Source organism: Urocampus carinirostris, chromosome 10 (assembly GCF_059441175.1).
Source record: "Urocampus carinirostris isolate Australia breed hairy pipefish chromosome 10, RoL_Ucar_1.0, whole genome shotgun sequence".
NCBI classification, from domain to species: Eukaryota; Metazoa; Chordata; class Actinopteri; order Syngnathiformes; family Syngnathidae; genus Urocampus; species Urocampus carinirostris.
The window spans coordinates 23,666,105-23,692,886 of record NC_142358.1 but is presented as its reverse complement, the minus strand read 5'-3'; the positions used below and the strand labels follow the sequence as shown (position 1 = coordinate 23,692,886).

Sequence of the window (26,782 nt, the reverse complement as noted above, 5' to 3'; positions counted from 1 at the left end):
GTACTGTCCATCTACTCAGGATGTAGTAGAGGGAAATATATTTAATAACTTCTTTTGTTTGATGAATCAAAATCTTGCTTATAATTTTCATTATTTTAATTGATTTTATATTACCAAAAAATTCAACACGAAAGTTAGAACTTAGTAAAATAACAGTTTGTCCTACTGACATATCTTCTCATTTTAAGCATTTGTTCCTTGAAAAACAGATAAAAATGTAGTAAAACTTGAAAAAAAAACTAGGTTAAAAATAAAGTTTAATTCCAATTTTTTTGACAAAGTACTAACCAATATTTAAAAAAAAAACTCTACAGAATTACCTTCTGAAGTCATGATGTCGACGAGAGTATCAAAAATAATTATACTGTCGACTCAGGCAACATGATCATTGAAGCATGAAACTGGTGCAGGGAATGAATTTCTCAACATTTTTGAGGGACAGTGCGTTTCAAGATTTTTATTTATTTATTTATTATTATTCAGCCAGTATCAACCATCAACATGATATCTACCGGAAATCATTTTTTCACGCGAAGCTATCGACGTGACTCGTCGCCTTCGATTGGCGCCGGGTTTTTAGACCCAACTGCTGTGTTGGGAGTCATTAGGTTAATGAAAAAGGTTGAAAATCACTGCATCAACTGACCAGAAATACAATTTTTCAGAATATCTCCTGCAATCTAAATACAGTAACGGTGTATTGAATGTGCTCTTAAAGGGACAGTGTATTACTTTGAAATGGAATTTCTAAAGCAAAAATATGTGACCTTTCATATAAAAATGTGTTTTATAATATACTGCAAGGTCAAAAAATGTGCATTTATTTATAACTCACCTAGGAGGAGTGGACCATCGTCCACCATCTTGCTGCTACGAGTACACGAGCCAAAAACTTAGTGAAAGGCTATAGCAAGAAAAAAATGGAACAGTTTGGTCACTTTGAGTCTCTGTAGTTTGTATTTCTCCTTGTGCTTTGTAACACTTGTTTCAAATAGACTAGCCACATCTTGTGGTCAAACAATACACACTCTCTCTTGAAGTGCAATTCATTTCCCATTGCAATACATACAAGCCAGTCATTTGCAATAAATACTGTAATACCTTGTTAAGGTACAAAGAATAAAATCTACAGGGAGAAAATGTCTTTGGATGATCTTTTAATGAATGAACCTTTCAAAACGGTTGGAGTTAACTGAAATAAAAGCACAATACAGGTAAATAAATATCTGTCAATGAGTATGTAAATTAACTTATGTAGAATATAAGTAAATAATTCATTTCATTCAGTCAGGTGACCTTCAGCAACCTGTTTTAACGACTCGTTAAGCCGTTAATGGATCACAAAGGATTTAAAGAAAACAAATACTGGATTGCACTCATGAGCTTCACTGCAGATGCGACGGGATAAGTAGTTTAAGCGCGTAGTCCAAAGCAATGGCGGTCAGCCCCCAAACGCGATGCTTCCCGTTGCGAAACACAGGGAGAGTGTATCCAAACTTGTCCCCCTTGCGAAAATGCGTGTACCCGCGATTTTGAGGCTCACACAAATGGGACAAAGACAAACTGAATATCTCCTCCACCTGAAAAACAAAGGGGACAGTGTGTATTGTTTAGCAACTTAGTCATAGAAAAAAATAGTTCTTTCATGAAACAAGATTCAGGCATGAAAATCTCACCTTTGAGAAATTTACCAGTTTTGAAGTCAAAAAGGATATGAGAATTGTGTAGATCCAAGGAAAACATGTTTTGAGGGGCCTGGGGTGGGCTATAAAACCCATTAGTTTTTCACACGTCAGACGGTAAAAATGCATGATGTACAGTGGCTTGCGAAACTATTTGGCCCCCTTAAACTTTGTGACCTTTTGCTACATTTCAGACTTCAAACATAAGAGATATAAGACTGTAATTTCTTGTGAAGCATCAACGATATGTGGGACATAATCATGAAGGTGAACAAAACACTTTGAAATATCTAATAAACCTTTTTAACAAATAAAAAACGAAAAAGAAGGTGTGCAAAATTATTCAACCCCTTTACTTTCATTGCAGCAAACTCTGTCCAAGTGAGGATCTCTGAATGATTCAATGTTGATCTAAATGACTAAGGATGATAAATAGAATCCACCTGTGTGTAATCAAGTCTCTGTATAAATGCAACTTCACTGTGATAGTCTCAGAGAGAGCATCATGAAGAACGAGGAACACACCAGGCAGGTCCGAAATACTGTTGTGGAGAAGTTTAAAGCTGAATTTGGATACAATAAGATTTTCCAACCTTTAAACATCCCAAGGAGCACTGTGCAAGCAATAATACTGAAATGGAAGGAGTATTAGACTTCTGCAAAGCTAGCAAGATCAGGCCATCCCCCTAAACTTTCGGCTCATACAAGGAAAAAACTGATCAGAGATGCACCCAAGAGGCCTATGATCACTCTGGATGAACTGCAGAGGTCTACAGCTGAGGTGGGAGAATCTGTCCATAGGACAACAATCAGTCGTATACTGCACAAATCTGGCCTTTATGGAAGAGTGGCAAGAATGAAACCATTTCTTCAAGAAATCCTTAAAAAGTGTCGTTTAAAGTTTGCCACATGCCACCTGGGAGACACCAAACATGTGGAAGAAGATGCTCTGGTCAGGTGAGACAAGAATCTTTCTGGCAACAATGCAAGACGTTGTTTGGCGTAGAAGCAGCACAGCTCATCACCCTCAACACACCATCCCCACAGGCAAAAATGGTGGTGGCAGCATCATGGTTTCAGCAGGGACAGGTAAGATAGTTAAAGTTGATGGGAAGATGGATGGAGCCAAATACAGGACCATTTTGGAAGAAAACCTAGAGTCCGCAAAAGACCTGGGACTGGGACGGAGATTTGTCTTCCAACAAGACAATGATCCATGAAACATAAAGCAAAAGCTACAATTGAACCATATCAAGGTGTTAGAATGGCCAAGTCAAAGTCTAGACCTCAATCCAATTGAGAATATGTAGAAAGAACTGAAAACTGCTGTTCACAAACGCTTTCCATCCAACCTGGAGCAACATACGGTCATACTGCTCTTTGGCACTCCGTAGTGGTTCCCTGGTGCTTTTTTAAACAAACCACAGCCCCAACAACCTCACTCAAGTAGAATGCCCGACAATGGCAGGCTATTATGCCTGTCCTCTTTAAAAGCAGGGAAAAAACATGAGCAGCAATATTAAGGAAGCTTATTAGTACTAATCTTTTTGGTGTGATTTTATGAGATAAAAAAAAACATTTGGATATTATTAAAAAGGTAAAACTACCCAATTCATTGCAACCATATCAAATTAGTGGTATTCATGAAGCAGCAAACACAATGACAATACCTCTTCTGGATTTGGTTTGAAGGACAGCTCCTCCAGAGGGCCTACGTTAGCCAGCACAGGGGCCACCAACATCCCTGACTAAAAAAAAAAAAATTAAGAGAACAGTTCATCATTTTTTTTTTTTAGATAAAGTGTCATAGAAAAAGGGTGCACACATTCACAAAACTCATAGCTGGAACCCATGTCTGCTATAACTGTTTCAGAATTGCAGAGCTGCCATACATTGAAAATCATTTCAGAATGAAATTATATGTATACCTTTGTAGTAGCATTTAGGAGCGCAATTTTAAAGTCAAAAGTAGTTCTTGGACAGTGTTGCATAATCTTGTGTTTGTCATTCTATTTTTGGACGATAAAAACCCTTTATAATTTTGCTGTTTCTGTGACATAAAGAGGAGGGAATGATAAGAAAAACATTACTCTGTTTTTACCATTTGACAACTGTAAAGAAGTTTGCTGAGGGTGCCAGGGTTGTTCCTTTTTTGGACTATTATTGTGCATTATTTTGACTACAATGCGCCGTTTCAATCATTGTCACTATTGGCCATATAGCTGTTCTTTAATATCCACACCCTTTAGGTCTGATCTGTTTTTTTGTGACTGGAGAAATTTAACTTAAAAAAAGGGCTCAGGGGAGGAACTTTCAGAACAGGCAGAAAAGTTTCTTATATGAGAGTTTTTTACACAGTCTTCTCGTGTTCTCCCTGCAAGTTTAAAATCCATTGATGTCTTCTTTCCTTATTTAGTGTTTTCAGCAATATACTTATCGGAAACTATAGACGCACGTTAAACCAGCTATTACTGCACAAGTACAGCAGGTGGCACTAATGTACGATAAGTAATCAAGGAACAGTCATTGTGCAAAAATGAGCATCGTTTGAATGCAGGGTTCCCATAGAAGACACGTTCATTTCAAGAATTTTTAAGGTTCTTTTAATACCTTTTGAAATCATATTTAAGACCAAGTCAACCAAAACACACTTGGATTCAAGACATTTTAATGCCAATTAAGGCCTTTTAGAATGGTAAATTCAATGCCTTTTAAGACTTTAAGGATCTGCAGGAACCCAAGAATGTATTTATTTGTTCAAAGAAAAGGCATTATTCGTAAATTGCTATAAACTGGCATAAGATTCGCAAAATTTGATGGCAATACAATTGCTTTAAACACAGTAGGAAAATTGAATTTTCTAAACTAGTAGTTCTAGCATTTTTGGGAGAAAAATGCTTAAATTTTCCTGGTTGACTGAGAATTTTTGAAACGGCCAAAATATTGAAAAAGTTAAAGGTGGGGTGTGTGTTTGAGGTGTCCTTAAGGATATCAAAACATTTTCTTTATCAAGTATGTGTTAACGATGCTCAACTGGGATCAAAAACCCATTCTGCTTTATTTTCCGCTGCACCTATGCGCTTATATTTTCCTTTAGAAAAGATTTTCGAGCGGAATACATTAGGCCCAAGGAATGGGGTGTTTGTGATGCATGAAAGTAAGAAAAACCTTGCTTCAAGTGGAGGCCCAATGCAACCCCACACTCTAAGAAAGATGAAAATTTGAGCACAGTTAAGAAACGCACGTACTTGCCCGGGCATCATGAACGAGCTGACTAAGGCTGCAATGATGACACAAGCCAGGAAAGGGTGGCAGCGTGTAAAGTTTAGAATTCCGTACAGCTCCTATCCCCATTAAAGCTGAATAGGTAAATTTGTATTTAATACATGTTGCTGATTGTAAAAATGCCATAAGAAAAATACCATACATCCATTTTCTAGACTGCCTATCTACACTAAAATTGTGGATATTCCAACTGTCTCCCAAAACTGGTCGCCAGCCAATCGCAGTGCACACAGATATGAACAACATCTTCTAGACACACTTATACATTTTGATAATGTGGACTTGTCCATCAACTTATCGTGCCTTTTGTTAGTATTTGGGAGAAAACCAAAGTACCTTGAGAAAAGCCACTCAGTTTGTTTTCTGTCCCAAGTGTCGCACATTGATTTGAATTGTTTAGACATGATCTACCTTTTTTTGCTTAACTCACTGTGTCCCTGAGAGGTTTGAGAACACCCCAAACGTTTTTTGTCGATACGCTGATGCCGAGCTCCTCCTGTGCCTCCCTCAAGGCAGTAGCTACCACATCGCTGTCCGATGGATCGCTCTTCCCTCCTGCAAAGCTACACACGAGAGCAAATAAGAACAGAGTGTAGAAAACGGTCAATCACAAAAATCTTGCTTGCTATACCAAGGAAAATCTAGGCCATGAGCAGTTCAAGATGCTAACACAAGAGCTCTAAACCATTCATTGGTCATGACGCTTACTGCCAGCATCAGATTGTTTCAGTTCGCATGTGCAAACTACAACGGCAAAAAATAGTGCTGTCAAATTTTGTTTGTGAGTACTTTTATTTAAAGTTACTGTTTATTTGATTTCCCCTTATTGGGCGATGATAACCCTTATAAAATCACCGCTGTAAATTCCGGACTATAAGCCGCTACTTTTTTCCCAAATTTTCAACCCTGCGGCTTATTCAGAGATGCGGCCCATTTATGGAATTTTTTTAACGGCCGCCAGCGGCGCTCGAGTATGAGAGGTAAGATTTAGACCGGTGGAATATATGCGCAGAGGAAGATCACAACTTATGAGCGTAAACATACCCTCATCGTGCAAATTGCACAAAATAAGGCTTCCATGTTTAAAGCAAACTGGCATATTGCCGGGATGTATTGAAGTAAGGGAGCGTGGAACGAGGGAGCGTGGAACAACGTCATCATGATAAAGTTTCTTTCCGACATTAAAAAGACAACTTAGATGTCATTACCAAGGAGGAAGAAGCGGATGGTCTGCCGTGATTTTTTTTTGGTTTGAACAAATTTATTGACACTAAAAACAGAAAACAAACATGACAATCTCAACAGCAATTAAGCACATTCACACTATTATATTCCAATATTACGTTTTTAACAGCAAACACAAAGTGAGGTTTGAACAAACCTTCTCGAAAATCAAACATATTCACAATTTCATTATATAACATTTTTTTTTTGGTTTGAACAAATTTATTGGGGGTTTGGGGTTTTTATGGGTTATTGATCTATCTTCGTTATTCATTATCCATTATCCGTTATCGGTCAGTTCATAATACGCTACAAAGCCTAGGAGCCGGGACACTTACTCTCAGCCAAAAGGCCAAGCTAAGGTCCTAGCCCTAAAGCCTTGCCGCGATCATTGCGAATGCACCGTTCCCGGTGGTACTGCAATACCGGGCCGATGCGTGGAGTGGACAGAGCAAGCTCATATTCCAGTACCCAATCTTAGAACCACAGCCGGCCTGATCATAACGATTACGGCATTTATTTACTTAACAGACTAATTTGCAGGTACGCGAGCGTCTTTTTAGTAGCGTGAGGCTACCTCCCAAAGGCACGGTTTAGGATGAAAGTTATTTTATTAAAGCTTTGAAAACTCTCGATGTACCGTCTTTCTTTGTAAATATGTGTAATATGTATTTGCCACTGTATATTTTTGTAATGTATTTATTTGTATTTATTTGAGACACTTATTCTGCACGAGCAAATTAAAACAGAAGGGCGGAGCAAACGCGGGCTGATGGGAAAATGGGGACCGGTAAAGGTGAGTTTTTGTGGACACGGCGGACAATAATGGATGTATATTTTTCCCACCCTTACCTTTGGAAATATACACTTTTTTTCCTTGGATTACTATTAACGGGCACCCAGAATCTGCAGGTCTGCAACAAATTTTAAGTACCTATATCATTTTACGTTCATTTTGGCGGCTGTGATTTTTGAACTGAGTGCTTCAATGAAGGACATTTAGTTTCAATCGCGGGACTTAAAATTTGGCTTGGATTATTTTCGTGTTTATTTGATGTGGGTGCAGGCGGCTTATATACAGGAGCGGCTTGTGTATGGACAAAATCGGTTTTCCCCTTAAAATGTGATGGGTGCGGCTTATAATCAAGTGCGCTCTATAGTCCGGAATTTACGGTATATAGAATACTCAAGGTTCTTAGACCTTTTTAATGGCCAAATTAAAACACTTTTTAAGGACTATCAAAGCCATGTTTTTCCAATTTCTTTAAAACCATTAAATGAAAAAATCTGGTGTAAATTATGTGTTTTGCAGATCCACAAATATATCTGCAATTTACATATACTATTTGTAATCTTCAGGGTAGTATGGCCGTAAGCACAGTATTTTGAGTAAAATCATGTAGTTCTCAAGTTCTTCCTATCACAATATACCACCGGGAAACGTTACCAAAAATTTTTGTATGGCACATAATCATAGTGACCTGTTTAAGTGTAACATGAACCTGTCCTCTTGTGTGCTACCCATAGAGGGCGATGAGGCTCAATCGGACAATGCCATTTAAACTATTGCCAGCTGCAGTTAATCACAAGGAAAAAAGAAATGGAAATGGCAAAGCAAAGCCACCATAGACCAGTGACGGAATCAGTTTTAACCAGACTTGTTGAGAAACATGGAAACAATTTCACGCATTCAAGCACTTCAACCGAAATTCAAGCGCTTTTCAATCTTTGAAAACATGACATTAAAATTAGAGAATTTAAGGATTCTAAGCACCTGTAAGAACCCTGAATACCACAACAATATTAATAATCTATGGTAAATCTGGGGGGAACGCACAAGTTGAGAAGTATGCTGATCTCTTTAATACAGTGACTCTCTCCCATAGTAAGTGCTCATAATAAACTAGCATTTTCTTTCATTAATATTATCGTATTAGTCTTATTGCTGTAATCTTTATGTTTAAATACAACTTGAATGTGTTTTTAGTGATCAGGAAGATGTGATTTCTATCCATTGAGGGTTTACTTGGATTCTTTTGAGAAGGCGGGGACCGACCAATTAATAATAATTATAATTATTCTTTCATATTAGCAAAATTGTCACAGGCTACACACACAATCCTGAAACAAATTCAAGCTCGTATAAAGAGGTACCATCTGCTTCTACTCACCTGACATCCCCTTTATGCCTGCCCTTCAACATGCTAGAGCGCAACGTGAAGAGGAATGCAGGTTCTCCCTCTTCACTGCAGAGAGAAACCAATATTGATGCCCATCTTCGCTGATTGTTTTCTTGGCTTTGAGATTTTCCCCCGTTGTTCACATTATACAGTTTTAAATTGGGAGCCAGCTCTCGTCGACATCTTCTTTCATTTTCCGGGGTTAAACACTCAGTCCAGACTCCATGCACTGTTTGAGTTTGTTGAGAAGAGAGACTGTAAGCTTGTGCGCTAGTCTGGACATATTTTAACCACTGTAAAGCGGTGCCAACCTTCTGTCTGTCATACATATGACAGTAAGTTGTTCTATAAGTTGGATTACAAATGTCTTGAAATAGTCTTTGAGGTCGATCCCGTGTGGTCACAGTTTTCCTGTGCTTGGCGAGATGTGACGATTTCTTGTTTTGTAGTGCGAACTCTTGTCTTTGTTCAATATCACAGCTTAGACTGGAAATAAATTTACTTGATGAAAGGGTTGCAGTGTCTGTGGAGGGTGAGCAAAACATCTTTTTTCCGATGATGCGTTCATGGCTCCATCTGTTGAGGTCCCATCGAGCATGGATACAATTTAGGTCATTTAGGTGCAAGTATGACCCTAACTGGCATGAACTGATCAACAACTGTGAACCCCGGAACAACCTATAAAAACAAGACAAAGCACAAATGTATTAGGTACTTAGATAAAGCTGTCAAGTGTGCAATGATGTGCAGTCATGGGAGGCAGGTGAGGCTGGTCCTCACCTGTGATCATCGAAATATTAAATACAAATACATTCGTTGTACTTTTTCATATAGCCTCACAATTTTTTATGCCCTTTTTTGAATGTACAGAATTGTCACATTAAATTATGAATAATATTAATACTGTATAATTAGTATGCTACACATTACTGTGCTGAAAGTCTTCAGATGCAGAGTGAGGCTAACAATATTCTTGCTTGTAGGAAATTAAAACAAAAAACAAAATTTGAGAACCACGGGATGTTTTTAATTGTAACGTTTTTTTGTGAAAAAACAATATGGCCTTAACTTTACACAGACCCAAATAAAGAGTTTGACACCCTTGCTCTACACTGCCATTTTCAGAGATACGTCAAGTTCTATTAGTCACATATTTAGGATGCACCATCGCTTCTTTGCATGAATTACATACTTCCTACATTTAGCCTTAATGTATTCAATCAAAAAAATAAAATAAAAATGTTTTTGTACAGCACTTTCCGGACGGCGAAAGGCAACTAAAAGTGCTCGATAAAAAATTAAATATGCACTAAGAAATTCACAATACCCCACCCAACATAACGGAATGTGAAGTGCATAGACATACACACCAAATGGGTAAAAATGAATAAAATGAAGAATGAATAAAATCAAAACATGACATAACACAGTAACACACACACACACACACACACACACACACACACACACACACACACACAAAAAACACCCCAATAGATGTATATGAATGTTTACCATTCAAGAAATATAATAAAAACTCAAAAGGAAAGAGTTCATTTAGACCATTTGAAATACACAAGGCACACCATATTTGTTAACGTAAAGCACCTTTTATGTTTTTTAACATGTAGGCAAACTTTTAATGCTTGGACAGCACTATTTATCCATTTGTCCATGTATATATTTGTCTATATCTGGGATGTCAAACAGGGATGTCACGTTTGTCTCTGGGACCAGACCTAGACTTTCAGTTCTCAGGTGGGCCCTATCCGTAAAAGGAAGTCTACTCCAACTTTTGTTTTCTTTTTCAATATTATGCTTTATCATTCAACTTGCATTAGTAACCCACCGTACATATTGCAATCATAAATGACAAGGGATCCTTTCTAAACACAACACATTTAATCACAAACAATAGGGGGAACGATTTTTATGTTTGGCATCGTATGTGTTAATAGGTTTATTTCAACAGTTAGTGAATGCAGTCTTACACCTGAACCAACTCACCACGCTATAGAAAATCAACACTGCCTTGTAGTGGCCGGGGAGAGCACTTGGTTTCAATTTAATAAAAAAAAAAAAAATTGACAGAGACTCTCTTCCATTTTTAAACAAACTCAAACTTTGATAACGGGCCGGATTAAATCAAGAAGGCAGTATGGTTGACATGACTGGTCTAAGTGAAGTCAAAACAAAGATGTAATATCCTTAATTCTCGGCTAGCCTTGTTTTCAACTGTATGCGTGCATTTTAAGTTTTTATAACTTGAGATGTTGAAAAAATAAAACTAATATTAATCAGGGTGCGCTCGTTCTTAAGACACCGAGACGACAGGGATTGACACACCTGAATCCATCAGTTTGTGATAAGCAGGAAACAAAGAAGTAGAAAGAAATTCAGAAGGTAAAAGAGCTGTTTAATACCGGTAACGGCGAGTCAAGCATATTCTTTATGATGAATAAACATCTAGGTCACCTATCAAGATAGCGAGTTGTTCGCTTTTTCAAAACAGGTTGGTTGAAGTTTTACAGAAAATTGTCCATTTCGTGTCTGTGATGCGCCATACGTGATATTTTGTATCTAGATAACGTTACTCGGGGGTGCGCTAGCTATGTAGCATGTTAGCTTGACCGAATTTGTTGTAAGTTGTTACAAAAAGTAAGGTCGCTTATAGAAATGTTGCTACATATTGCCAGAGATGTGAGAAAAGACTGTATGCCTTCGAATTACTAAATCGAATTTAGTTTGTGAAAAAAAAAAAACTCACTGTGAAAGTTGTGGGCGCAGCATTTCGCCGGGTGCTATTTAATCGTAATTGCTCAATGTAGCTTCGAGGACGTCACTGTTGCCATAAGGTTGCGCAGTAGTGACGCAGGACTTGTTTTTATCATTGTTTTATTATAAATGTATCTATTATTTAGAATTTGGGGGGGGGGGGGGGGATATTTAGTTTTTTAATTAAAATTATTTTGTAGTGGGACAAATATTAACTGTGTGCTAAATCCCACACACATAAGGCAAGAATTGGTCAAGTCAAGTCCTATTTATTTGTATAGCTCTTTAGCTGGCCCCCGGTAATTATAAAAAGGGGATGTAAATGTAATAATTTGCTCGGTCAGTATTATACAATTGACGTACAGCGAGGTTCTAAATCTGAAATGTTTAGCAGAATGTTTTGCTCTAAAGTAAAATCATTCATTTAAGATCATTCATCTCGTTTCTATACTAAAATAAGTCAAGTCTTGTTTATTTGTATAGCCCTGAATTACAATGAGCCTCAAAGGGCTCTACAGACCATCATTACACCATCTGATCCAAAACCTACATGAGGGCAAGGGAAAACTCGAAAACCTCAGCATGAGGAAAATGAAGAAATCTTGAGGGGACCGCACATGAGGTAATCCCCCTTCCAGGATGACTTGACTGCAATGGATGTTGTATCAACAAACAATAAAATTAATAATACAATTGAAAATATTTAAAGTATTATGTAAAATAAAATAAAAAGGATGACCAAAATGGATGTAGCATTAACAGACGATGCACAGATATTGTCAACATTAAATATATGTCATTCATAAGCTATAGAAGTATGTTTTAAGCCTAGATTCAAACGATTCCACTGAGGTTGCAGACCGAATTTCAGAAGGCAGAGTCTTCCACACCAAAACGCTCTCGAACCTACCGATCTCTTCTTGGCTCTTGGGATCACTAGTAGACCAGCATTTTTAGAGCGAAGGCTCTGGACAGGAACACAGGGGTAAATTCAATACAAGAGCGTTCGTTGCACTGCATTTAACTGAATAGCTGTGGGTTGAACAAATAAAATATTGAATAAAGCACACTTATCTTATTTAGCTGATGGTAGAGATCTTTGCTCTTTTTAAGAAATAATTTCTATAAACTTTAAAACTACTTCAAATAATCAAACTGATGTACCAGATGCCATTGGCGTCAATGAAGTTTGTTAGGTGATCCACAGTCGGATTTACAAATAAATGAACCTAAATCTTATTAATCAATTGAGCGGACCATTAAAAATTATATTGTTTGAAGCTAATACTATCACTAATTCTATTTGGGCAAGAGGTGTGTGCCAAACCAGAATTGTTGGTCTCACAAGTCTCACAATCACCCTCTGCAATGAGGCAAGAGAATTGTGTGCCTCACTCTGAATCGGCAGATGCTCAGCAGTGATACATTAAACTACTGCTCCCTTTACCATTCATACACATGGAATGCTATGACTAATCTTCCCTTCTAGCTTAGCATGAAAGTAGGCATACAGCTAAAAGAGGCGTGTCCATATTTTCATAGATCAGAAAAACATATACATTTTTAAAGGTAAAATTAACCTGTCTTGTTCTCCACTTGTTATCAAGCACAGAATGGATGATCTCATCGCGATTATACTTTTTTTATGTACAAATATCTATTCATTGAGTGAAGTGGAATATCTGTCGAGTAAATGAAGGACTTAGTGGTTTGGAAATGTCTTATTCAGTGAGCATCTTAACCAAATCTTATAGAACCCCATCAATTATTTTCCAAGATAACAATTGTTTTACAGCATTCAGAAACAGGTGACCATTTCTGAAGAGAAACTCCCTTTAACAGGTTTGACCAGTTCCACCTTAAGCCAAACCTGCTTCAGTTTCTAAGCAGCACATGATTCAAACAACTTGGCCTTTTACACATTTTACACACGTTGGTGTGTTTTCTCCCTCTTAGGAAGCAGTTGGGTTCCAGTATCGTCTGACCTCCAGAAAAGGAACATCCATCCCCTACCTCAGCACCTTAATGGCGTCAGCATGGTCTGAAGATAGTTTTGTCTGCTCAGTCTGTCTGGAGACCTTGAAGGATCCAGCAACTCTACCCTGTGGACATTCTTACTGCCTGACTTGCATCCAGAGTCATTGGGACAAAGGGAACCGCAAGGGACAGTACAGCTGCCCCCAATGCAGACAGATCTTCAATCCTCGCCCGAGCCTGGCGAAAAGCACACTCCTAGTAGAAGCTATGGAGAAACTTCGGACCAACAGCCTCAAGCCAAGTCTCACTACTTCTGCTTCTTCTGCTCCGCCATCGGAACCAATCTACCTGGAGATTCTTCCAGTTATTGGACCAAGGCAGGGCAGCGTGTATCCTCAGCTTCCCACTGTGGCTGCCAGACCCTGCCCTGAACATAAGCAGCCTTTGGATCTATTTTGCCGGGACGACAGAGAATGTGTGTGTGTTGTCTGTTGCCAGCATGGCCACAAAGGGCACCATGTACTCAAACCTGAGGAAGAGAGGAAGGAGAGACAAGTATGTGAAAAGTGATACATTTGTTATGTGTGAATTTATAGTAGTTGTGGGTTTTTTCCCTAGAAAGAGCTCACTCAGATGAAGGCAGAAGTGATGAGGCAAAGCCAGGAGATGGAGAAGATTCTAAATGAACTTCCAAGCGTTGGCCGTCAACATAAGGTACTAAGCATCATTTTTTTGTGTTTAGACTGTTCAGACAGTACATCCCGTTTCGAGATAAGAGATCACTGGTAGTCTGTTGAGTCACATAGCTAAATTGAGATCACCAGTATATTGCACTGCTAAAAAAGTATACTATTTTTGTCATTTAAGTATTTTTTTTCTTATGTTACTCTACTTTTTTCCCTTCAATTTATGCCTGTTAAACAGTAAAAAGTAATTTAAAAGGGCACTGTGTAATATATGACCATTATATGTAGTGCAGGGTCTCCAAACTTTTTGAAGTTGAAAGCTACTATTTATCAATTTGCGCAAAAGATTACCAGTTTATGTAGTTAAATAGACTGAGTCAACCACTAAAATAAATTTGCTATAAAATCAAAATGACCCAGTACTGGTGAGCTATTTTGAGAACCGGTCCGCTGGCAACTCGGCTGTCCTTAAGGGGACTACCAGTTTGGTGACCTCTGGTGTAGTGCAACTAAAAATGAGTGCAGAAAAGCATGGGGAAGAATACAAACTATAGAGACTCAAAGTGATCATACTGCACCAATATTCTTTCCGCCCAGCTTTTGACAAGGGTTTTGTTTTTTGGGGGTTCTCTTAGCACCAAGATGCCAGGCAATTATGTCAGCTCCTTCTAGGAGAGGCTCATTTTATGGACAATAAATGCAAATTTCTCGACCTATGAGTATTTAAAAGAATGCATGTTGATTTAATAGATTTATTTGTATTTATTATTAAAATCAATAGGGATTTTTTTATTTTTTGAGGACGTGGGTTTTTTTTAATCTCTAGAAGTGGCTAAAAAATACACAATGTGCCCTTGAACATAGAGTAAAAAAAGCAGTTAAATGCAGTTCTTAGAATGAGCATAATTATGCCAACAGAATCGGAAGATTTCACTTGGAAACAAGATTATAACTACTTCTATTGATATCAATACAAAATCAGTACCAGGTATCAAGCTTTGCTCATCCCTAAAAAGCAGTATGCAAAGTAGATACAACAATTTATATATTTTTTTCCCATCCCTGAAAACCCATATTTTTTTTTTTTTTTAGGTTTTGATCCAAACTTTGCAGCAAGAGAAAATTGATTTGTTTTCCGAAATTTTCAATGTTGTTACTGTTACCGGCCAACACGTCGGTGAGCTTCTCGACACGCACGAACGCTCTTTAGGCAGCCAACTTGAGGGCCACATTCATAGATTGGAGCAAGAAATGGTGCAGCTCCGCTGGAAGAAAGAAGAGCTGAGCAGGCTGGCAGACACGCAAGACCACGTTTGTTTCTTAAAGGTAGTCGGGCGTCAAATGAATTTTGGGGACAAGGTTTGCAAACATAAGGATTAATTGTGCTTTTGTGTGATCCTTTCGCCTATTCAGAATTTCCACTCATTGGAGATGGCAGGCAAACCCACTAGCACAAAAGAATCAATTGTATTCAAAGAGGAAGCGTTGGTAACTGACGTTAGCTCAGTCTTAAAGGAGCTGCAAAAGTCAATCAAGGAGGTGTGCAAGTTCACTCTTGCTAAACTTGCCACGTTTGGTCAGTTTCATTAGGTTTGTTGCTCCTCTTGTTAGTGTGGGCTACATTAACTGGATTTTTATTTCTGTAGTGAATGAGGATCCTGTAGCCCCACGAATTGAAGAACCCACGTTACTGAACATTAGGCAAGACAGCGGCATCTCAGCAGGTAGAGTTCCTGAGCATCTATTATCTAACCGAATCTTTGTAACATTTACCACTTGTTTCCATCTATTACAATAGTTTATGAGACGCAAAATCCTGGACCTGGGCCACAACCTCCAGGTAAGTGATGATAAAGTTGTTATTTTAGGTGGGATTAAATTCTCACTGAGAAGAAATAATAAATGTTTTTAAAACAACATAAAGATTGAATCAATTATACAATATATGAAGTAGAATCCTAATCATTTTCCAAACAAAAAAATAATGCACTACTCGAAAAAATTAGAGGAACACATTAAAAACACATCAAATGGTCAAAAATGACTTTGAATGTGGTGAACAGTCAAATGTATCAATTGCTTTGTCCTCCAAGAACTGCTTGCATACTCGAGCCAAATGAGGTTGGGCAATGTCATAGACCAGGAAAAACCTCCTGGTCTATGACATTCCACTGCACCAACTTGTGTTCTGACTTTGGTTCCAAGGATTTCATCCCGATAGTTACCGTGTTTTCCAGAGCATACCGCGCACCTTATGAAAAATCCCAGATTCATAGACATGTGCCACTGCATTATTTTACACCCAAATAAGGTGCACCTGATAATGAGGCGTGTGTTTAGGATTTAGTTTGTGCACCCAGCCTCGAGGTGCCTCCTACTATGTCTGTTTTTCAAAAACATATACACATACACATACACAAACGCATACAAGTGTGCGTATCTAAAAATAAAGCGAAAGCAAAACCGACTTTGGTTGTGCTTTATTCAAGTATCGATGACAAAGTACTTACATCTTTTTATTCATCAATAGATGTGGGCATCATAAAACACTAATAGGATGAGCACAAAAATAGACCTGGAACATGACTTATTTTTACCAGTAATCGCCAATCAAACCTACTGAAGTCCTCGTCCTCTGTTTATGAATTTTACATTTGCCCCTAGCAAACATGCCAGGTTTACTTTCAGAGTCACTCTCTGTGCCTTACGGCTCCTCGGAAATGAACAACAGTTGATAGATGCTTTAGCTAAAGTGTTTGCTATCAGCTGCTTGGAATGCTTGCAGCCCTTTTTTCACTTGTTTTTTTTTCACATTGGATGTGAAGCCCTGCACAGACAAAGTTCCATTAGAGAAATACAGTTGCTGAACAGCGCTATTATCAGATGATGCTATACCCTGCACACCAGACGCCATTTTCAGAGATACGTCAAGTTCTATTAGTCACGTATTTAGGATTATGTGAACATTCAAGATGGCGCTATCGGTTACGCAGCACATTTTCATAAGACCTCGTTAAACATTTTCTGTCTATGTATGTGAGAAGTAATGCACAATAAAATAAGACAGCATGCTGATGTGAAAGATACAGAGGTGCTATGGAAAGTGGCACAAGCCATCAAAAGTAAAATGATGATCGCTAGTGGCGACGTTCGCAGATAGCATTAAGCAGAGGTAGGCAACCCGGTCGTCGAGGGCAAAATGTCTTGCATGTTTTTGGAGGTTTTTCTTTTTTCAGAGCATGTGATACAAATTATCACTTTGTTAGCAAGCTGGCAGTAGCTTGTTAACAATCCTGGTGATTGGGATCACCTGAGTATAAGAAGAGAAAGCATCGAAAACATGCAGGACGGGTGGCCTTTGAGAACCAGGTTGCACACTTCTTGTGATAGGTGTGCATGGGGCTAGATGGTGATACGTGGATAAACTATAATTTTCTTATGGTGTCCTCTACTACATCTTCTTTGACAGCACTGCACTGTAGGGCGTTCCACACATTTGGAAGAAAATTGAATACCTTTAGGGGCGGCTTTATAATCGTGAAAATATGGTAAAAGCAGTCAGGGTGCCATTATCTATTCTGTAGCAGTCTGAGCATCTTTTATGGGTTATGCCTACCCAAGACTAACATTGACCGACCAGCCTACCAGTCATGCTAAATGTTGTAGCAGGCAGCATATAGTTTTTTTTCACAGAATCGGCAGAGACTTTCACGTCTGTTGAACATGCTGTCATTGGTGAAAAGCCCCGAGTGCCAGTGGCGGACAATAGTTACTAACTCCGATGTTTAATGGCAAATGCCAATTAAGCTCTATGGTCCTGTGCAGTTAGCAAAGGGCCCCCAAAAGGACGTTGGTCATCCAGGTCCTCCTGGAGCCCGTGATTGTTTGGTCAGAAACATTAATGGTGGCTTGCTAGAAGTTCTCATAGGGCTCTGGCTGTGATCAACTCGTTCCTCCTTGCACAAAGGAGCAGATACAGATCTTGATGTAGGTTTAAGGACATTGAACAGCCCTGTGGAACTGTCCTTTTTTCTCGATCCGCCATTATTTGGTTGCCCTTCAGACTACCAAGGAGCCCAGTGATGTCTGCACAGAAACTCCTGAGAATGATTTTGAGTGGCGACAATGAATTTTGGCAAATTCTGCTTCATCTGTCACTAATTTTTGAGTGTCTTTGATTATTCTTATTATAAAATTGCTGCTATGTGTCACTGATTCCTAATTTGTTTTATTTTAGTCTTGTCTCATGAAGCTTCAGCACCACCTCCACCGTTCCCTCGGCCACAACTTCAAGGTACGGTAACTAATGTTGCACATTTGGGGGAAAAAAACTAAACATTTGACCTTTGCACCTTCATACCAAAAAGTCATTTGGAAAACAACAATTTAGTTTAGGGAATGGGACATTTTTTGTCTATTTTGCTGCAAATGCTTTGAGGTTGTGACTCAAATTATCCAAATGAGATAAATTTGACTTACCAACTGTTTCAAATCGGCATAAAACTCTAGCTAACCGCCTTGACAGCATTTCCACAGGTGAAAAAAATAATCTTCTTTTTGATGTGGCCCTTAGCACCTTTAGTGACATCAACTGTAAGCCCAGAACCAAAAACGAGGGAAGAAATGTTAAAATGTGAGTCCAAATAAGCGCAATAAGAGACTGCTCATTTTGCACTACCAGGATTTGACTTTGAATGTATCTTCCTTCCTTCAGTTCGCTTTGAGCCTACAATGGACCCAAACACGGCGTATCGCCACATCCAGTTGTCAGATTGCGGTCGTAAGGCCACTATGCGTGCTGAGAACCTGAACCCGGGGGACCACCCGGATCGCTTCCTTTACTGGCGCCAGCTTCTGTGCACTGAGCCACTGGGAGGAAGTCCATACTACTGGGAGGTGGAGTGGACCGGTTCTAAGGTGAAGAATACTAAATGACAATATCTGCCAAAAGTTTTTGCAGTAGGGTCAATCTATGTCAGATCACCCAAAAATTTTAAACCAAGGTCATTATGATTTACCTGAAATGTTTTGCACTTGTTAACACAATCTATAATTTTAAGTCAGTCGTAGCAGGGGTTGGGAGTTAAGACCAATGGAACTGTGAATTTTTCCATAAAAAGGGCCGATGCAGCATTCATTTGAACTGTTATATCTCAAAAAATACTGAACCGATTAATCTCGGGGTCATTACTCATTAGCTGCACCCCTTATCCTCAGTAGTGTCGCGGGGGTGCTAGAGCCCATCCCAGCAATCATCGGTCAGTGGGCAGGGGACACCCTGAAATGGTTGCCAGCCAATCGCAGGGCACACAGGGACAGACAACTTGCTCGCTCATTCACACCAAGGGACAATTTTGGACCGGCCAATCCACCTTAAATGCATGTCTTTGGGATGTGGGAGGATACCGGAGTGCCCAGAGGAAACCCACGCAAGCACGGGGAGAACATACAAACTCCGCACAGGAAGTCCGGTAGCTGGATTTGAACCCACACAGGAGGTTCCCAAGACCTTAGAACTGTGCCGCACACGCGCTAACCACTGCGCCGCCGTGCTGCCCATCTCTGGGTCAATTTTCCCAAAATGTCTGAAATCTTATTCAACACGGATTTCATAGCATGTTTTTTGGACTTTGGCCTTGTGACAAATATTTTGTCTTTAAAATTGACTTTGTGGATTTTTACAGATTCCAAATATCCATACCTTTAAATATTAATGATAGACACCAAGACTATTTTGAATTTTCAAGCTTTTGTTACCTCACTTTGAACCTTTCATTCTCACAAAATACATTTTTTTAAAGGAACAGGAACATAACCACTTTTGAAAAAAGGAATCAGTAACGTAATCCGAATACAATAACATTAAAATAATATAACTGAATTACTTTTGATTACTTTTGGATGAATCCAATACCAAATATGCTCATAAAAGAAGAAACAATATAAATGAAATTACGAAATTGTTAACAGAAATAAACAATATTACCTTAAAATATAATCAGAGGAAACCAGGATAAAGTGGTTGCTTGTAGTCCTACAAAACGTAGAATTGTTTTTGAAGCAAAAATAATCCTTTTTTTTTTTTTTTTACATGGCAGACGAGGTTTGCGCAGTTTTAGTTCATATTAAGAATCCAATATTGTTTTTAACACACCAATTGTTTACTTTCTACATTTCCAACACACATTTGTACTTGTTTGGCGGGGGGATGCCAAACCTCTTGAAATTATTCAGATTTACTAGGCTAAGTTGATTATTTTCTCAGTGATCAAATAATGTTGTGGATTTTGAACAACAATTAATTGCAAAATACGAAAAGAAAATGGTCCAATTTACTAAATGTCCCTGAAAACATCACAAGTGAGCGACTTGCTGCCTAAAAAAAGAGGCAAAAAGAAAAGTGCTTTTACCTGCAACACACTCTGACAAATATGCATTGGTGAATAAGGTGCCGGTCTGTACAACCTGCAAATTGCGTATCTCCTGCGTGTGTGTTATCCTAATCTCTCTGTCTCTCGCGTCAGTGATTGAAATGATGACAAGATCCCTCTATCGGTGCATTATGTATACGAAATATAGTTTTAAATAAAATTGTAATCCAGCAAAATTATCTTAATTTTAACTAAGAGTTTTCTTAATTTTAACTAAAAGTTACTGTAATTTGATTTTCTTTTTTTATATGTAACTGTAGACAATACAATTTTTTAAAAATTTAAATTACGTAACTTTTACATGTATTCTGTTACTCCACAGCCCTGAATATAATAAGGATTCCAAATTGGCTTTAATTTCCAAGATTGGGGAATTTCTTAGTACTTTGCCAATCATGTAATGCCACCAAACATTCTTACCAGATATTATTGTCTTCCACATGTTCTTTAAACATCAATTTCAAGGTCATAATATCCAACATGCAACAATCTCGAGAATTGTTGCACATTTTAAATCGTAGTTGAATACACTTTTTTTAAAATTGACCCAGTAGTTTCCGAAATGGCAGGATTCAAAGAAAAACTAACTGGCTTTTTTTATGTGAAAAATTTGAAGATGCGTTGGGACATAGCTCCCAACCCCCTTTGTGCATTCATTCATTTTCCAACTGCTTGTTCTCACGAGGCCTGAGGGGGGTCCTGGAGCCCATCCTGGCTAGCAGTGGTCACCCTGAATTGGTTACCAGCTGAACACAGAAAAACCTAAACACACTTTCATTGAAACTGAGGAATAATTTTGACTTATTAACCAACCCGTGTACACATTTTTGGAATGTTAGAGGAAATGGGAAGGCTCCAATTAAACTAAAATTTTGAATATAGATGTGCGCAAACACTATCAACAATATAAAGGGAATACGTTGCTACAAATACATTCCCCCAACCGTTTTCCAGCCACAAACTCTGCCAAATAGAAGGAACCTCGGAAGGCTCACAATTCGTCACACAAGACTTTTTCGTCTCCCTTTTCTTATTTCTATTTCCTCTTGGAGTGTTGGACTTTCTAGTGTTTCCACGTCCGCGACTGACATTTTTTTTTTTTTTAGTTTACAGGAAGTGATCAGACGCTAATGATGTATAACAATGTTTTAAATCCCCAAACTGTCAACTTGTAATCTAAGATTATTGATTTTCTTTCGTGTGCTTTCGTCATTCACGCTCAATGTTCCCTCTAATTTTCCACGGGTCTGAGCGTTCACAAAGAGTCTGTGAGCAACAGCAATCCCAAGTGTGGCAACTAAATCATTATCAAACATGTCTAAAACTTGACATCACGTTACATTTTGCTGAGTTTTCGGCAATGCAAAAAAGTTTTTCACTTTTGAATGAATTGACTAATGTATTATTGCAAAGGTTGTACGGCCTACAAACGTCATTTGTTTTTACAACACTTCTTCCACAAGATTTCCATTTTTTTTTTCCTGGTATCTTTTGTCGCATAATACTAACTTTTTGGGGGGCTTATTTAGTCTGTTGCACGATACACAACTGTATTCAATCACATTTTTTAGTGGAAGTACAATGTTTGCACCAAGATTGACTTGGTATAATTGGAAATTATTTGAATGCAACCCAAACTTTTTCTTCTTTTTCCCCCGTTTCTTTTCTATTTTTTTTAATTCCTTTAATAAATCTCAATGTGTTAATTTTTTCCTAGCTGTTCCTTTTTTTTCTTTTTGTTCTCTATTTACTTTTTTTCCTTTTGTTTCTTTCTTTTCTTTTCGGGCTTTTTTTTCTGAATTTTTCTTTTTTTTTTCCTCTTCCTTTTTTTTTCTCAGCTTTTCACTCCTTTTTCATTTTGGTATTTTTTCTTTTTTGTTCTATTCCCCCTTCCTTTAAGTCATTTTGTGCATAATTTTACATAATATTTGGTCATATAGGGATGAAAGACCCCGCGACCCTTCTGAGGATAAGCGCTGCAGCTAATGAGATGAGGGATAGATTTTCTTGTGCGGGCAGTGCACGATTGCACACGCGCGCAGTGTAGAGGGAACATTGTCCACGCTAGAGATTTATTTCATTGTGTGTCTGACTGAAATTGCCTGTTAACTGATTAATTAGGCATCCATTGTTCCTGCATTGGTAACCGAAGGGGACTCCAGCTGACCTGGATCCCTAATAGCTCGTTTTTGCCAAGGAAGACAAAGAAAACCTAAGCCAGGGTAGGATTCTACCATGCTAAGCGGGCGCGGCCCCTCAGTCATTGGCGCCTCCTCCTGCAAACCATTTTGACTTGAACTCAAACGCACCACCCCAATCAGGTTTGGTGCATCTGGTGCATTATTGCTCCCAGACACATCTCAAAGTGTGTAACGTTTAAAAAAAATGTGTAGGAATAATTCACACAGGTCAATTTCAAGGTCAAAATATATTGTAAGGTCAAGGTGCTAAAACATGCACCAGTCTAAAATGATTGCAGATTGGTAGCCTAATCCTTGTTGAATTTCTTTTCTGACAATATGTTTTGTGAAGTCATGAGATCGAACCTCCTGTGTGGAGTTTGCATGTTCTCCCCGTGCTTGTGTGGGTTTCCTCCGGGCACTCCGGTTTCCTCCCACATTCTAAAAACATGCATGTTAATTTAATTGGCCGGTCCAAATTGTCCCTAGTCGTGAATGAGCGCATTGTCTGTCTCTGTGTGCCCTGCGACTGGCTGGCAACTGGTTCAGGGTGTCCCCTGCCCACTGCCCGAAGATAGCTGGGATGGGCTCCAGCACCCCCGCGACCCTACTGAGGATAAGCGGTGCAGATAATGGATGGATGGACAGATGGATGTTTTGAAAAATTTTAAGCCAGTATATATTTTTTTTTTTATGTAGAATAGTTTTTAGAAGGCAGCTAACCGCCTTTTTTCTGGGGAGGAAGGTCTTAAATCCCACAAGCTATAGCTTCTAAACAGCTACGGTAATCAGATGAACCCAAAAATGTGGATTGTGTGTTGCGCAATCATTATCAACAAGTACATAAAGTTTCATGAAGATCAAGATAGGTTTGATTACCAGAGATCTACGGGTGATTTGACAAGGAACAACTCACTCTCTAAAAACATTTTGGGGAGTTAATGGACCAACCCAATACTTGGGTTGATTTGACCCAACGTTCTGTGTTTTGCTTTTCTGAGAAAACCAACACAACAATTGTGTCGAGTTTTTTTTTTTTTTTTTTTATCTAGAAGAAAAGTTTGTCTAAAATAATACCCCCTCCCCAAAATTGATTCACTTTATATTGGGTCATCTTGATTAGAAAAATTCAAACAGAAAAATAGGTCAAATTGATACAAATATTGTAAAAAGATGACTTTCAACAACAACAACAACAAAAATCTTCCTCTTTGCCCAGATTACCATTGGAGTGGCATACAAGGAAATCGATCGGCAGTCCTCTGATGACAGAAGCCGTTTGGGACATAATCCTGATTCGTGGAGCTTGTACTGGTCTGGTAACGGTTTCTCCTTCTGGCATGACAGCCGAGAGAAACTCCTCGGCTCACCCAAAACCCGACGTATCGGCACCTACCTGGACCAGCACGCCGGCGTTTTGGCTTTTTACCGCATCGCAGACGACCAGGCTCATCTTATTCACAGGCACGTGACCCAGTTCAACGGGCCACTCTATCCGGGATTCCGTTTCTGGGGTGGGGTTGGTTCTTCTGTCAAAATCTGCCAGTTGGATTGAAACACAAATTGAGTGTCTGCAGTAGATTAAGTATGCTTTTGGTTGCTGTAGAGAATTGATGAAACATGATTCATGTAATAACGATTGTCGTAATAAAGGTGTAGAAGAAAATCACACGCAAGTTATCGTTTTGGTTTTTCTTATCCTTTTTCACTATGCCAATTGGGACTATAGTAATAATAAACAGAACAGTAATTTCACACCTACAACTGAGGTAAAGTTCTGTTTTCTTGTTTCAACTTTGAAAAGGAAAAAAGATGGAATAAAGAGTTGGCAGTTGAAAGCATTAGTTTGAGCCTATTCCCTTTGTGTATTATATTATTGTATTACAAAGCTGTTTATGTGCAAATATGTTAGGGTTTTTTTTGTCCGGTGCCTAAAGAAAAAAAATGCGTAAAACTAGTTTACACATGTAAACTAGTTTTACTCATTTTTTTCTTTAGTTGAATCATTTTGCATTATAATGCCAACAAATTATATGTAGAAAATACAATCTCAAAAGACTAGCTTGAATGAGGCCCAGCCCGCATTCCTTGCCCATTACTATTTAAAATAAAAGTACACTATCTTGTTAATGTAAGCCGTTTTACATTTAACTATCGGCATTACCGGGGATGTATCCTTTTTTAAAGTTATTTGGTTAACATGATTCTCACCAGATTGTAGGAAGCCTTGTCCACAAAATGCTTGCTTCTCCAAGCAAAGTACCTTCTACCTTCCTGTATATAGTACATACCAGCATTTTGATCTTCTAGGAAATTCAATTTTTAACTGGCATGAGAATTCCATGCCATGAGTGTCTTTAACACATGATCAATTCTTTCCAAATAATTTTTAAATGGGCCTTTAATTTAAATCTGTAAATTACTCCGAGCCCTTATACAAAGCTGAGCCCATTTTAACCCTACTTTTAATAACTGCAACTTGATTTTAACAAGAGAAACATAGTAAAAACACATTATTTTAAAAAATGAATGTAATTTGGGTGACCAAGATCCCTGGAAATCAAACAATAATAGGATCTTTATTATCCTTTTTCAGGATGTATGATAATTGTAGTTGGGTCGATGGACTAATAATAAACCTGAATGACATCTCGTGGTCTCTTTTGTTTACGAAATAGAAATTTAATATGTATTAAAAACAACATCAATCGTTTTAAAGCTGTAACGGTTAATTCTTTTAAAGTTCTTACTAAATAAAGAACAAGTTTGTGGCAAGGCAATAAAATGGTGTTTGTGTAGTGTCATGTTGAGTTGATTCAATAAACGGGTTTTTTCACGATTTTGTTAAGCGATGATTTGATTTAAGATGGTTGCACCTCCACCATTCATCCTCTTGGAGACGCTGTGTCTTCAAGGCTGTGTAGTTACCTCATCAGAATCACATTTGTTATTATTGTATCGCTTCAACAAGAATAGAGTTGAACTCCAGTTGGCCAAACTATACAATATAAAGACTGATAAATATAGAAAAAAAATCAGATCTGAAATAAAACCCATACACAACCAGGATATTGCAAAAAATCTTTTATTAGGACAAAACTTTGGAAAGGAAGTCAAGTGTAAACAATACAATGTAAAACATTTAGGAGTTCCTAAATTAAATAAAGAAAAATACTTCATCTGCTGTATTAGAATCGAGCCAAGTACATCCCTTTTAAAACACATGGGGGGTAGAAATGGAGGAAAGGGAACCTGGAGCCCCAGAAACACAGGTAACACACTCACGGAGAGGCAAATTATGAATAGTGGCTGAAGTTAAAAACAAAAAGTCATGAAAAACAGTGTTGAATGATCTTAAATCACTTCACAAGAAACTAACAAAAAAATAAAAAATAAAAATAACCAGCCAGACACTCTGGGTGCACAACACCCCCAAAGCTCTGAAACTAAAATCGCCCCTGATTTGGACAATGGCCCCGACTATTACCCTTATAAGATTTCTGTAACATTAAAAGCAGAGTCCCCTCCGCTTGTTTTATATATACAGATGCATTATAAGCTATATTAAGACATGGTATAAACAATTTCAACAAGGCTATCTAATTCTGTACAATTAACTAAAACTAAATATTCAAGCAACCACAATACAACGTTGCGGCTAGTTATTGTCCGAAGCATCGACAAAGGAAGATTTGCAATTAGCATTTGAAAGTCTGAGTAGCTGTCAAAATTCTGCGCTTTTCTATTGTTTCCTTCGAGTAAAAACATGTGTTATTATATTGAGATCTATCTATCTATCTATCTACCTATCTATCTATCTATCTATCCTAGTCATATCCCTCGAGAGGGGTGATCAACAGCAAGACAAACACATACACAAAAAAAGAAAAAAAAAAAGAAAAAGAAAAAGGTGGGACACCAAAATGTCTCGCGGACCCTAGTTATAGGGTCACTAAATACGAGAGGATGTGAAAGTAAAGCGACTAAGTGGAAGAAAGAGGAGATCGGAAGGATGATGACTAAAAAGAAAGTTGAGTTGTTAGCCTTGAATGAAAGAAAGATAAAATATATGACTGCCCAGATTTAGTCGTAATTATAAAACTTCTTCATTTGTGACTTCTTCATTTATTTCGTTAAAATTATGTAACTTGTGTTCGATTGTACAATATAACCTTGGTTGTTTGAGTAGGGTACACAAAGAAAGACCAGAAACTTAAATTTCAGTTCATGAGATGTTCATTCCTGAGAATATCACGCGTAAAGTCCTGCTTTCGTCCTTTTTGACAAAATACAATCGATTTCCTCATTAAGGGTTGAGCGGTTTGAGTTAAATTTATCCAAATATGACGTGGCAGTCATCGA

At 38.2% G+C, this 26,782-nt stretch overlaps 2 protein-coding genes across 4 annotated transcripts; one reads left to right on the top strand and one right to left on the bottom strand.

The window, feature by feature from the left end:
- Nucleotides 1-1,140: 1,140 nt before the first annotated feature.
- nudt8 (nudix hydrolase 8) lies at nucleotides 1,141-11,227 on the bottom strand. 2 transcript variants are annotated; one of them, XM_088345425.1, is made up of 5 exons: nucleotides 11,139-11,227; nucleotides 8,363-9,049; nucleotides 5,398-5,530; nucleotides 3,353-3,430; nucleotides 1,141-1,580 (listed from the first exon to the last, which is right to left on the bottom strand). In XM_088345425.1, exons 1-5 carry the CDS (start codon nucleotides 11,159-11,161, stop codon nucleotides 1,386-1,388), a joined length of 1,116 nt encoding a protein of 371 aa, XP_088201551.1. In that variant the 5' UTR covers nucleotides 11,162-11,227; the 3' UTR covers nucleotides 1,141-1,385. The 2 variants fall into 2 exon arrangements, with proteins under 2 accessions (XP_088201551.1, XP_088201552.1); XM_088345426.1 differs by lacking the exon at nucleotides 11,139-11,227 and adding an exon at nucleotides 10,379-10,856.
- On the top strand, nucleotides 10,707-24,091 carry ftr86 (finTRIM family, member 86). Of its 2 annotated transcripts, none has more exons than XM_088345422.1 (11): nucleotides 10,707-10,883; nucleotides 13,103-13,678; nucleotides 13,742-13,837; nucleotides 14,902-15,135; nucleotides 15,223-15,385; nucleotides 15,456-15,533; nucleotides 15,608-15,649; nucleotides 18,047-18,103; nucleotides 18,383-18,442; nucleotides 18,524-18,726; nucleotides 23,640-24,091. In XM_088345422.1, exons 2-11 carry the CDS (start codon nucleotides 13,172-13,174, stop codon nucleotides 23,973-23,975), a joined length of 1,776 nt encoding a protein of 591 aa, XP_088201548.1. In that variant the 5' UTR covers nucleotides 10,707-10,883; nucleotides 13,103-13,171; the 3' UTR covers nucleotides 23,976-24,091. The 2 variants fall into 2 exon arrangements, with proteins under 2 accessions (XP_088201548.1, XP_088201550.1); XM_088345424.1 differs by lacking the exon at nucleotides 10,707-10,883 and adding an exon at nucleotides 11,621-11,768.
- Nucleotides 24,092-26,782: the final 2,691 nt, after the last annotated feature.